Source organism: Bipolaris zeicola, assembly GCF_000523435.1.
Source record: "Bipolaris zeicola 26-R-13 unplaced genomic scaffold scaffold_213, whole genome shotgun sequence".
Classification (NCBI taxonomy): Eukaryota; Fungi; Ascomycota; class Dothideomycetes; order Pleosporales; family Pleosporaceae; genus Bipolaris; species Bipolaris zeicola.
This window is the reverse complement of record NW_006912262.1, coordinates 1-12,495: the sequence shown is the minus strand read 5'-3', so window position 1 is coordinate 12,495 and position 12,495 is coordinate 1. Positions and strand designations below refer to the sequence as shown.

General features: G+C 50.2%; 6 protein-coding genes across 6 annotated transcripts; 3 read left to right on the top strand and 3 right to left on the bottom strand.

Annotated features, from left to right (window-relative positions):
• Positions 1-128: 128 nt before the first annotated feature.
• Positions 129-1,633, bottom strand: COCCADRAFT_8383 (uncharacterized protein; the record flags this gene model as incomplete). Its single annotated transcript, XM_007718103.1, has 2 exons — positions 129-1,526; positions 1,580-1,633. 2 exons carry the CDS (start codon positions 1,631-1,633, stop codon positions 129-131), a joined length of 1,452 nt encoding a protein of 483 aa, XP_007716293.1.
• A 2,243-nt stretch (positions 1,634-3,876) lies between these two features.
• Positions 3,877-4,527, top strand: COCCADRAFT_40216 (uncharacterized protein; the record flags this gene model as incomplete). The annotated part of the gene is made up of 3 exons (XM_007718111.1): positions 3,877-4,076; positions 4,169-4,385; positions 4,441-4,527. 3 exons carry the CDS (start codon positions 3,877-3,879, stop codon positions 4,525-4,527), a joined length of 504 nt encoding a protein of 167 aa, XP_007716301.1.
• A 489-nt stretch (positions 4,528-5,016) lies between these two features.
• COCCADRAFT_29514 (uncharacterized protein) lies at positions 5,017-5,597 on the bottom strand (the record flags this gene model as incomplete). The annotated part of the gene is made up of 4 exons (XM_007718110.1): positions 5,017-5,157; positions 5,246-5,383; positions 5,442-5,477; positions 5,538-5,597. The coding sequence occupies 4 exons, from the start codon at positions 5,595-5,597 to the stop codon at positions 5,017-5,019; spliced, it is 375 nt and encodes a 124-aa protein (XP_007716300.1).
• Positions 5,598-5,858: 261 nt separating this feature from the next.
• COCCADRAFT_106631 (uncharacterized protein) lies at positions 5,859-7,298 on the top strand (the record flags this gene model as incomplete). Its single annotated transcript, XM_007718109.1, has 1 exon — positions 5,859-7,298. The coding sequence occupies one exon, from the start codon at positions 5,859-5,861 to the stop codon at positions 7,296-7,298; it is 1,440 nt and encodes a 479-aa protein (XP_007716299.1).
• A 1,203-nt stretch (positions 7,299-8,501) lies between these two features.
• COCCADRAFT_8379 (uncharacterized protein) lies at positions 8,502-9,361 on the bottom strand (the record flags this gene model as incomplete). The annotated part of the gene is made up of 2 exons (XM_007718102.1): positions 8,502-9,011; positions 9,086-9,361. The coding sequence occupies 2 exons, from the start codon at positions 9,359-9,361 to the stop codon at positions 8,502-8,504; spliced, it is 786 nt and encodes a 261-aa protein (XP_007716292.1).
• Positions 9,362-11,203: 1,842 nt separating this feature from the next.
• COCCADRAFT_29511 (uncharacterized protein) lies at positions 11,204-11,718 on the top strand (the record flags this gene model as incomplete). Its single annotated transcript, XM_007718108.1, has 3 exons — positions 11,204-11,492; positions 11,574-11,624; positions 11,681-11,718. The coding sequence occupies 3 exons, from the start codon at positions 11,204-11,206 to the stop codon at positions 11,716-11,718; spliced, it is 378 nt and encodes a 125-aa protein (XP_007716298.1).
• Between the last annotated feature and the right edge of the window lie 777 nt (positions 11,719-12,495).

Below are 12,495 nucleotides of genomic sequence, written 5' to 3'. Positions count from 1 at the left end.
ACCTACAAGTTGTTTCGTCGATCGCGGTGTAGCTTATTTGTAACTTAGGTTCAGAAAAGAAAACAATCTGCGTTTACTGACTTCCACCGATGTTACACTAAGCTCTACTAAACATGCAGCATGCTGATTTAATAGCTAAACTCTCTTATCACATTTGATCCATCCGTTCCCAACTGCCGCTTCTTCTTGTTATGCCATTGGTAGTACAAGCGCAAGCCGACACATCCAACAGCAACCATCATCAACATCGCAAAATTGGTCCAATGTCCTGTCGGATATCCCAACTTCTTCTCATTTGCTTTGTATATCCAAACGCCGACAATTTGGCCGGGGGCCCCCCAAGAAACATTAAGGGCAATCGCCAGTCCTGTCGCAGCAGTGCTATGCATGTTGGTGCTCAACCAGCCCAGCAGTGGTGGGATACACGAGAATGCACCGCTAGCCGCAACGATCAAACACCCATATCGCGCATGGAAGGCGTCGGCAGGGGAAAGTGCCGACGCAAGAAAGCCAATTGCACCGATAGTAGATAAGGTGGCCGCATGCAATGCGCGGGCGTTAAAATAGTCCGACGACCAAGCAGTGGTGATGCAGACCACATACGCGACTGCGTATGGAGGAACCGTCATGAGCTGAGCCTGAAGATTCTCGTATCCCAAGCCAGCAGTAATGGTCGGAGTGAAAAGCGATAGTGAGCTGAATGGTGTGGAAATGCCAAAGTAGATGATGTAATGCACCCAGAGACGGCCATCGAGTAATGTTTCCTTTGCTGTCTTCCAGGTGAGCGAAGGCGCATTACCTTTTGAGCCCTCATTTTCCAAACGTGCAACGGCCAGTTCCCGTTCGGATGTCGAGAGCCACGATGCTTCCTCGGGATAGTCTGGTAAAAGTAGCCATACTGCGACTGATGAGACGCACGACGGAATTCCCTCCAATATGAATAGCCACCTCCAGGCAGAAAGGCCGTGTACCATCTTCATGTGGCCTACGCCATAAGCGATCGCACCGCCAAACGCTCCCGCCAGCGTCGCGCTCGCCAAAATGATAGCAACACGGATACTTCTTTCGCGTGCACAATACCAAAACGTGAGATAGTAGACCAATCCAGGGAACAGTCCAGCTTCAAATGCTCCGAGTAAAAACCGGACAGCGGCGACAGTCGCGTAGTTGTTCGCGCCACCGAGTCCGATTGTGCAAGCGCCCCATGCAAACATGAGAAAGGCAATCCACCGGCTCGGCTTGAACTTCTTGAGGAAGTAATTACTTGGTACCTCGAATACAGCGTAGGCAACGAGGAATACCATGAGGGCAATGGTATACTGGTAGTTGGTCATATGTGTCTCTTGCAGGAGGGAATGCCCCTCGTTGGCATTGAGGGTTTTGGCATTGCCGATGTTGGAGCGGTCGAGAAAGCAAAGAAGGTAAATCGTAGCGCACAAAGGGACAACGTGCAGATCTTGTTTCCAGATTAGAGCCCTGACAGCTGGGGAGTTTGCTTCTTCGATGGCATCGACATTTTGAGTGTCCTAGGGCTTGAGTTAGATTCGTAATCACATTGGAACTTAATCTTCGTGCTTACTGCGTATTTGTCCAATACCTCGCCATGCTTCTCTGCGTCGTGCTGAAAAGCCATTTTCTAGGCTCCCTTAGTGAGACACGGTGTGAGAATACAAATCAGAGCGCAGCAAGAAAAATAGCAAGTAAAGAACTATACCAGGTACTTAAGCACCACCAAGCAATGCTTGGTTCGCTTAGATGCATCCATGCGTACGTTGCTGATTTGTTAACCATTTGAATTAACGCATTATGGTAGTGATACACACCGCTAAATTGTGTGTGGAGTTCGCTCTGCAGCAAAGCCGTGACATGGCTGGTTGAACCCCGCATATACCTAACCGTTGCTTGCCATTCGTCTTTGCTCCACACCCTTCGGGACTTGAAAATTATCCACACTGTATCCCAATCACATGCAGGTTTGCCGAAGGGTCAGATGCCCCGGCGGATAAACCCGAGTCGTACTACGGTAATCCATAGGGTTAAGCTCACTGTAAGAATAAAAACCTTGTACCACCGCGCAAACTAATATCTGTGACAATACCGGGGGTCTGGAACAGTTGTAAGTAATCATATTGATGCATATTCATTGCCACTACTTCTCTAAGACAATATTGGCACATTTTGGCGTTTTAATTAGATACGTTTCTGATGTCGGTGCAGTCCTGGGGTGATGTAGTGCTCTACTCTCAGCCACTGCAGTTGAAATAAAGTTCATGCATCCGCTCATTTGACTTTTCTCATTTTTTCAATGCTATTACTCCGCCATCAGATGTGAAATTGAAGCGCACTTTCCTCATGCGCTAGAACCACTACGAAGTTTAACAAATCTGGAGGCTTGGATTGCTTTTCGTTCATAGGCTAGATAACTCGACCTCGATTAGATTGATATGTATATGTTCCGGGAAATGATTTTTGGGGGCATATATGATATGGGTTTTTTCGAATTTGACAACTTATAGGACACATAGCTATCAAAGAAATGCTACTGAATGGAAACTGCGCAGCCAGTTACATAACTCTCCTAGTGCTCATCTGACTAGTCACGTGAACAATCACATGATTATCCCCAACAGCGATCTACTGTCCTTACTTCGCTTTGATTACAACATATGTGCTTCCTGCTTATCTACTCATTTTGAATATGGATTCCATTTGTGTAAGTTGATTGCAGCGAATAGACTTCACAAATATCAGAAGAAAAGGACAAACAAAGAGCGCTATAAGATCCATCGGAAAGTCAACTATAAAACTGTAAACAAACGCCAAGTTAACTAATAAGATCTATAAGTCCACTCAAAAATTCTCAAATATCCAGTCTCATACCAGTGTATGAGAAATCGAATCAACTACATACATGATGGCGACCCTGTCCCCCTTGTCTAAACAAGCGGTGAAACTGGTGTACAATTACCGGTAAAAGCAAACCAACCTTCTAGTTTGTCCACGTCTTCACACAGAGACTTGGATGACTTGGCCAACTCACCGCTGTTAAATTCGGATATGGTGGTTACGGAATATATGTGAAAGATAGGAGAAATACTTGGATCAGCTGTGAAGAGTTCAGACGGCAGGGCTACTACCAAAGCGGTGCCAACGACTCGAACACTGAAAATAGCTCTTGCCTGTATGACTTGACTTTTCTATGTCTCTTTCTTATATAGCGTATTAGATCAATCATTTTAGAGAAAATACCAGGCTACACCCTAACCTGCCAGATTGTGGTACGACAAAATTAACTTTACAGTTAAAGTAAAAGAATTTAGGTTAGCGTTAGCGATGACCTACTTCTAAACTCTAAGAAATTGTTAAGTAATACTATTAAAGATATATACACCTCTCAACGGGTACATGCCTATTAGACACGTCTCTATTGGGTACAACAACTAAATCACGGTTGCGACGAAGGCAGCAGAACAGCGAACTACAGTTGCGATGAAAAAGCAGCACTCTCTTGTATTCACAGCATCCAGAATTCACATTCAAAATAAATCTTGAGTATCGCCATACATACCTACCCGACTGGATCAGGATGGTGTTATGGAGAAGAGCTAGCATATAAGGGCCACAACAGGCTAGTGCAGGCGCTAATGCATGAAACGTGACCAACAAGAATGACGTTGGTAACAGGGTCCAAGCTCCGCCCCAGCCTCACATGGGAGTTGCAGCCGCTATGTCTTGACGCCAACCTGAACCAACGAGCAGAGCTCCACATTCCTCCCCCACAACTATATCTCCAAACCCTCTTCTCAACCGCAGAACTGTCATTTCGAAGTCACTTCTCACGCGCCCCTCGCCCAATCGCCGCCAGCCACCGTCGCCATGCAGCTCACCACGCTCTTCGTTGCCGCGCTGAGCGCCGTCTCCGTCTCCGCCTCGCCTTCGTGGATGGGAGGCGACCAAGTCGTTGTAAAGGAAGAGTACAAGGTGCCGGGCGATAACCCGCTGTACTTTTGCGGCGACCCAGCCGACGACATTCTTACCATCGAGAAGGTCGACCTTAGCCCCAACCCTCCCCAGCCGTACGTACCTCCATCTCGGCGTTTCCCAGCCTCATCTGTCGCGACGCTTCGATAGCCTGGAATCCTGTAAATCGGAACTAATGCGTGCATAGTGGACAGACGCTCAGCATCAAAGCCACGGGCAACTTCAAGCAAGAGGTTGGCGAGGGCTTCAAGATGCACCTCCAGGTCAAGTATGGCATTATCACGCTCATCAACCAGAATGCCGATGGATGCGATACCATCAAGAAGGGAGACCTTGATTGCCCGCTCAAGAAGGGCGAAATGAGCCTGACCAAGGATGTTGATCTGCCCAGGGAGATTCCTCCGGTGCGCCCCCTGAATCCTTCTTGGACACTACAAGGCGATGCTAACAGTACCGTAGGGTCAATACACCGTTCTTGCTGACGTATTCACGGAGAATCAGGAAAAGATCACCTGCCTCACCGCCAAGGTTGCATTCCACCGGTAAATGTCACCAGATCTACTTGGACACCATCACACACGACGAGCAACAACGGTGTCTGATATTCAACGATACAGAGGAGGGACGGGGGAGAAGATTGCCAACAGTGGTGGCAACATCAAGTTTGGTGAGCCACGAGTGCAAATGTCTGGGCCGTTGGCAGACATGGTGCGGGAGCGGTTACGACGAAGGAACGAGCTGTGAGAATGATACGAGCTATTCATTTGGTAAACGCGCAATGTCAGTACTTTATTGGGTTTGGCGCATAGTTTGGATTTGTTGTCGAGTTCCTGGGCCACGCTTAATGTAGATATGATTGATATGCATCCTTGTATGGCATCTTGAGCTGTTTCAACTTGATGGATATCATTCATCAACTATTTCTACGTGATATACATGCGCAAGTTGGCATCTAGCCAATATGACTCGTGCTAGTACCACTGCTTGCATGATACATTGTGTACGTTCGACTGGCTAGTGCTCCCTCAAGGACATCTACTCTCCGAACAATCTCCTGACGCGCTTCAGCACGCTGTCCTTCTCAGGATCATAGGGGTGGTCCTTGGACGGAATCTCAAGCAGCGAGGGGAAGGCGGCAGTGTAACTCTCAACACGGTGTCGTATCCTCTCGGCAATCTAGCACTTGTCAGCCTGTTGTTGCACCCAACTTTGCAATCGCATAATGCAGCAGCATTATCGCAAACTGGCCGACGGCTCAACGTACATGCTGGTTGATAAGCAGAATGGCAATGTCCTTGCGCTCGTTGGTGAAGCGATCAAAGGCGGCTTCGATGGCCGACGTCTCGGTCTTGCCGTCCACAACCAAAAAGTTCTTTTGGCTATCTGGCGGCTGGGTAACGTGCTGTACCATTTATCAGTCTTCTACTCCATTGCGACATCTGGGGAGAGCTATAGCATACGCCTACGCCCGCGAGCAACATGCCCGTGCAAGTGTCCTGCAAACAGTCAGTCGGCTTCCCCGAGACACCTCGTTAAAGGGCGCGTGGTGTACGCACCTCATCGCCGATAACGGCGAGAAACTGTCTGTCCTTGTATTGCGCTGCCGGTGCTGCCATGGCGGGATGTGTTTGGAGGGCAGCTGTAGTGAGGTCGGAGCTTGGCTGGGGAAGCTGCACGCCGTCGTCATGGGGCCCTAGTCCGTGTTTGGCCAAATGTTTTGGGCCCTTATTCCGACTTCTTTCTCCCTCCTTTCACCCCAACCACAAAGCCATGTCGTGACACTCGACGCCTTCTCACATTCCTTTTACTTCTTCATCTTCTTTTACGGGCCGACCGCACCTCAGCGTCGCTACTATAGTAATACTTCTTCCGCCACCATGCCCCGTCTCGTGCGCCGCGCGCCGCTCGCCGAACGCATCAAAGCATACACCGACCCTTCCGACTGGCTCATCTGGATCTCGGAAGAACTCAACAGTTCTGACTGGGAAGACTTTGCGTCTTCGTATTCCCTCTATATCGGCTTCGGCGCAAATCTACTCTTTGTCCTCGCGCAGGCAAACAGCGGCGCATCCGCGGCCTCAGATGATGACGGTGTTTTCAACGAGGTCGAAGGTCCCGGATGGCTCAAATCAACACTGAGTTTGCTAGTCATGGTCTTGGGTGGAATAAGCTTCGTAAATGCATGGCTCGTTTGGGGAAAGAGGCGGTACTACCGCTTGTTTGAACAAAAGGTGGACGTTGCGCCGCGTACACCCAGCGCGAAGCGCGTTCGCGTCGACTCATCTCCAGCTGCTGCGAGTCCTATGCAGTTTGTGAGGAACCTGGTACAAAACAATGCTGCGGACAGGGCGCATCCCATCGAAGGCCGGGACGTCTGGGAGGTCGCGGTCTGGGACCCCAACCCACTGTGCCTAAAGTTGTTTTGCCTCTTTAGCCCTCTTCATGTGGTGCTCTATTTCCTCAACCTTCCTGTTGGCCCCTTGGACCCAAGCCCGAGTGTGAGGGTCACAACAACTATCCTGATCGGAGCGGTGCTGTCGCTGCAGCTGTGGTGGCTGCAAAGCTCTTTTTCCCAACAGATCAAAGACAATGCTCTGATCAGTCGCCAAGTACTTCACGAGTACGACAGCAAGTTTGTGCACCCGTCGTTGCAGAAGCCATGCAGGGACGTGGGCGTTCAGACCATTTCAAAGAACCGGAATCAAGATTCAAGTGTTGGTGTTAAAGGCAGCAGTGACGACCTAGCGAGCGAAATTGTTACCTATACGCCCAAGACTGTCATCAATCGCACTTTCCGCACAAACCCAAACGCCAGCTATGCCTCACAGTACGATCCCGATAACGCACGCTCCACCTCTAACACGCCTTCGCTCCGCCGACGAGACAGTAACCCGCAGTATGCGACCACATCTACAGCAACTGATGCTGATATCTTTTCTCCTATCCGTTCCTCGCAACCACCAAACCCCTTCCGCCAAGCACCCACCATATCCCGAAACAACATTGACACCAAAGTCAACGATGGAGGATATCTCGGGATTAACACACATGCTGCATCTCCGCTAAGGAAATCCACTAGTGCGGCTTTCGGGAGGGATGGCGAGCGGAGCGCAAATCGAGGAAGGGATAGTCTTGGCGGTGCATTTGAGCGGAGAGCTAGCCCGAGTAAGAAGGACATTAGTCCATTGAAGCGAATCAGTTTAGGTAATGCAGAGAGGGAACGTAGTGAGCGATCACTGGGTCAGACGGATAGACTTGGGAGGAGTGCTGGATTTGGTGGGTTGAACTTGGGAAAGAGAGAGGGTGGGCGTTATTGAAGTTTGGAAATGGAAATGCATATTTACGGATTTATCTTTTGATTAATTGGCAAGGTGCTATGCCAATAAGTCTGTGTTTGTACCATTTTCAGGCGTTTGTTTTTGTTCAACTGGGATCGATATATTCATCATGCCGCAATAACCTCATTAAATGTCGCCATGTCGGCATTTCTCGTACAACCTCTCACTCACTATTCGGGGGTTGTCACATTCCTCCCTTTAAATAGCACCATCAACTTTCCACTATTTGTTCCCCTCTCTTAACAAAAAAACCCCCCTCATCAAGACATTCATACATCTAATCTACGCATATGCATAAATCACCCTACCCCTTCCTATCAACCGATTCCCGATCCCAATCACATATTCGCAAAATGCTAAAAAGGCGGGGGAGGGGGGGGGGGGGGGGGCGACAAGCGATCAAAGAACCAAAACAAAGAGAGCAACGCTGATTGACAAAAGCCGGCCCGTTTTCAAACGCTTATTAGCGAGAAAACAACGCACAGACAGTTGATGTGTGTGTGTGGTGGGGCGGTTAAGTGGGGAAAACAGACCCTGGTTTGCATTTATCGAGGTTAAATGAAGGGCTGCGATAAGGAAAGGCATGGTTTGGTGTGGCGAGTATTGAGATGAATGCGGAGGGTTGTGATGACTTTGGCAACGTTTGAAAACAGGAAGAGGATGCAAAGGTGGTTCTGATGGAGGGTTTTTTCTTTGTGCTCGATTATTTTGTCTTTGTAAGAGAGAGGGGAGGAGGGGGAGGGGGGGCGAACTTAGTGTAATGCGTAAGCTAGTCTTAGTGCGGTATACTAAGTTAGTATAGTAGCGAAATCGGAAGACTATGGAAAAAAAGGTGTGAAGTGGGGTAAAAGTGTTACGAGCATCACCTAATATGAAGCATGCAGAGAGAGCACAAAAAAGGGATGTTGTTCCAACACACAATGCGATTTCCTAGCTACACAAAGGAAAAAAATAAGGTACAGACAAAAAATAATCGTGGGAGGCTAGACCTATTTACAAGATGCCGTCACCGAAATTAAGGAGGGAGAAGAGGTAAAGTAAAAAAGCAAAGTCCATCATCACCGTTTTCCCTCCCAACTTCAGGGTCTCCCCCATACCATACTCATCAAAGCCATTGCTCTTTTCATATCCAAAGTCGACCGTTTCCAAATCATATCCAACTCGCTTTCAAGATGTACGCGCTTAAGCGTTCTGGTCGATGAAGCTGCGGAGGGTGCCGACGCGGGAGTAGACACCGGGGAGGTTGGGGCGAGCGCAGCCGGTTCCCCAGGAGACGACGCCGATGAGGGTCTTGTTGGCGTCGACGAGAGGGCCGCCAGAGTCGCCCTGGCAAGAGTCGCGGCCACCAGCAGTGACACCAGCGCAGACCATGTTGGTGGTGACGGTGAGACCGACGGCGTTGTAGTTGGACACGCAGGTGGAGCGGGCAACAATGGGGACGCTGACCTTGAGGAGAGCGTTGTTGGCGCCGCCACCCTCACGGGTAGCTCCCCATCCAGCAACGGAGGTGGTGGATCCGCTGGCGGGATCAGAGCCAGAGGCGGCGAGGGAAGCAAAGCCGATGTTGCCACCGGCAGTGACGGTGCTGGAAAGCTTCCAGATGGCAATGTCGTTGTTGGAGGTGCTTGCCTGGTAGCTGGGGTGGATGATGATTTTGGAGACCTTGATGACTTGGCCACCAGAGTTGGCGCTCTGTTTAGAACTTGTGTTAGTTTCTTTGTCCTTTGCCAAGTGCATAAAGTACTGTATCAGATGAGTGAACTTACCAAGGAGCCGACGCGGACAGCGACGTTGTTGATGGAGCCGCCAATGGCGCTGCTGACGGAGCAGTGGGCAGCAGTGACAACGGTGTTGCCGTTGATGAGGGTACCACCGCAGTTGTGGCGACCGCCAAGCTGGATAGAGACGATGAAGGGGTACTCGCCGGCAGCAGCGGTGGTTCCACCAACAATGGAGTCCTCAGGAACATCATCCCACTGGGGAGTAGGAGCGGAGAGGACGAGCGCAGGAAGCGCAGCAGTGATCATAGACTGGAAACGCATGGTGAATGATGGGCTTTGCAAAGGCAGCGACTGTTGGAGAGAAGCGATGGAATGGTTTGAAGAGACAAGCGACTGGATGAGCTGGCTGATGATGATTACAGAGGGCAGATTGCTGGATACTTATAGTGAATGTCGTTGTCGGTCATGGACACTCCAATGGTTGTGTAGATGGTAGAAGGCCGACCTTGTCATGGCGTGCTTTAGGGTATACCAAGACTGATCTACTAGGAGTACGATTTGTCCTTCCAGTTTGGGACCTATTATGGCTTGGCAAAGTCTTAACCTGTAGTCCGCCGTGTGCCTTAGATCAAGCAGTGGAGACCAATTACCCCGAGCCTAGCAGCTGCCTTATCTACGCGCGGTTTAAGCTTTTCCCAATGGATTCCATGCGTCGAGGCCAAAAGAGGCAGCTGATCCAGCGGTTGCTCCCGAGTGCTAGGGTCACGGGCGTGTTGTGCGTCACGGTTGCAGCCTGCACGCCGTGCGTCTCCGGGCGTCGTTGTTGCTTTTCTGCCACAGCTGGTAGACCACAGCTGCGTACAGTAGTCTACATGGTGTCAGGGCGAGTCTGGCACTGGCAATTTGCAGCATGCCAGCTGGCTGTAATTACAGCTGCCGGATAGCAGTAGCGCTCCAATGCTACGCTGTGCCCGAGAGAGCAGGAGATGGGCATTTTGCATTGCCTGCCAAGGGAGTACGTAGTTCGTATTCCCATTTCAACATCCCGACACAGTAAGGCACCGTCTAGGCGATCTCCAACGAGGGTTGGTGGGCGCATTTAGTCGCTGCTGCAATGTTATCTTGCTGTGCAACAGGCTGAATCGTGCTGGGGACGTCTAGTTTGCGCCAGCTGCAACGCGAGGATTTGCCACATCAGGCGCGGATACCGAAGAAAAAGCATTAGCGGGGGTTCTGTGACATTTGTCCATGGACGAACCACCATGCAAGCTGTATATTGGCCGACATGCTGGCAGGGGACTCGAGTGGCCTACGGGCTTTGTATGCCCCAAATCAAAACCAAGGCAGAAACGACCTGCCACAAGGGATTCGCTTGCAGGGCCCGCTGGCGAGCAGCCTGGTTCTTGGCAGTTGCCGGATCCAGATGGCCGTTGTTCGGAGGTGCACAAGATTGCAGGGCTGATTGGGAGCGATGGCGAGGTTGAGGTGGCCGGATGGGAGCCAGGAGAGGCAGGAGGACGGTGGGAGCAGAGTAGAGGGCGGAGCCTCGCGGCTTGGCAGTGGGCGCGTGAGCCGGGGATACACCCCCAACGCAGCACTGATCATCGCAACAGCGCCTACTAACCCCCATGCCCCATTGCTCGAACATCCCAAGTAGTAGTACTATGATGATTCAAGCCTCTACTACCACATCCACGTCTGTATGCACATTCGTAGAACAATCCTTGCGGCAAAACACATTGCCCTGACAGCGCCGAGACCCGGCAGGCGGCAGGCGGTACGACGTTTTACTTACGCCCTTCGATAACGTCACTGCACATCAGCTGGCTGTCTATTGCTTTTTGGCATGGCCATCGCGTCTCATCACTTGCATTGGCTTCTCTGGGGAACATAACCGTCGCATGCAGGCGTCAGCACTGTCTTCAGCCGCATCCAGCATTTGTCCGTACCTGCGCTGTTCCATCGTCTCGATCTCCTATAGAGTAGCAGTAGGTAGCATACGAGCTTGTTGCAGGAAAGTCGCCTCCCCCGCCAACCCACCATCCACTACTAGTAAACGCCCAACGAATGCACCCCGAAGCAAAGCAGCGCCGCACGTTAATTTGGGTCGTCGGACTACTCTGCCTGATTCTGATCTCACTGCATCTTTACGCTGCAAAAGCAATGGACTCGCTCCCCGCCCCCTTCTCCATCGAAATCGACGGCAGTCCCATCTCCAAGCCCGCCTCGGACGCCCAAGACCAGACCCATGCATCCACTGGCACGGAGCCTGCCGTCTTCGAGCTCAAGAACAAGCGTCTTCAGTGCGACGGCCATGTCCTTGCCCGAGCTTTGGCCGAAGACCGCAGCTTCTCCCCAAAGAAAGTATGGTGGTTCAAAGCCGACACGGCAACCCCGATATACGATGTCGTTGCCAACAAAGACGGTGACTCGTACCAGCTCCAGTTTTCAGGTATGCATGTTTCTTTTTGCTGTGGCGGTGCAAAAATATCGTCTCTTTTTTTTTCCCAAGTTCCGGCTAACAACAAAGCAGGCGCTGGCTTAATGACCGAAAGTGGAAATGTTTATGCGGACCTCATGGGTGGTGAGTCGTGTTGCATTTCGATACATGTGAAACCAGGTACTGACTCCTTCACAAAGACAACGGCGCCAAAGTGGTCCTCAAGATGCAGTCTTGACATTTTCTTTCTTCCTTTCTGCCCGCTACCAGCGCTTCCCCGTCTTTTTGCAACGTCACATGGCGCCTTGTAGATTGCCTGTGCTTTACCGTGTACCTGCGCATGTAGTACCTTCTTTGAATGCCATAGTACGGTACAACTGACGTACTTCTCGTTGCGCGTACCACCAAAGAATTCTACGTGCAAAAAAAGAAAAGCAGCAGAATTAATAATGGCTGCTTTGTGTTTCTTTTGTGTGTTTCAGTTTGTTGTTCATATACTGTACACGTGCACGTGAACCCTTTCTTCGTGTTGTAGTAGATGGATCGATCGGAAAATCATTACTCCGCCGATGCGATCGGTCTTACAAAAAACAAACGCTACTAAAAAAAAGGCACTCGGCCAAATTTTGCATAATATTCATTTTCCGTAGATGACGCAAACAATGTATTGCCAAGCACGTTTCTGTACCAATGTGTTGTCAATACCGTAAATTTCCATGTTGTTGTTGTTGTTGTTGTTGTTGTTTTTAAACTTTCTCCGTAATTATAATCCCTGTCCCTGGTGGAGACATGACCAGCTGCACCTTCCTTTTGCATGTGAAATTTTACGGCCGTTAAAAGTATGAAATACAGTCACACATAACGTGCTGGATAAGCGAGTTGGCCACCCCACCAAGTTTGCGCACACGGTTTAACTCTATACACAACCACTCTACGCAATATATTCCAAATGCCTTCAAATGAAACAGATATTCAGCTTGCTATCTCTTCTCTTCATACTCATCAAATCCAGAGC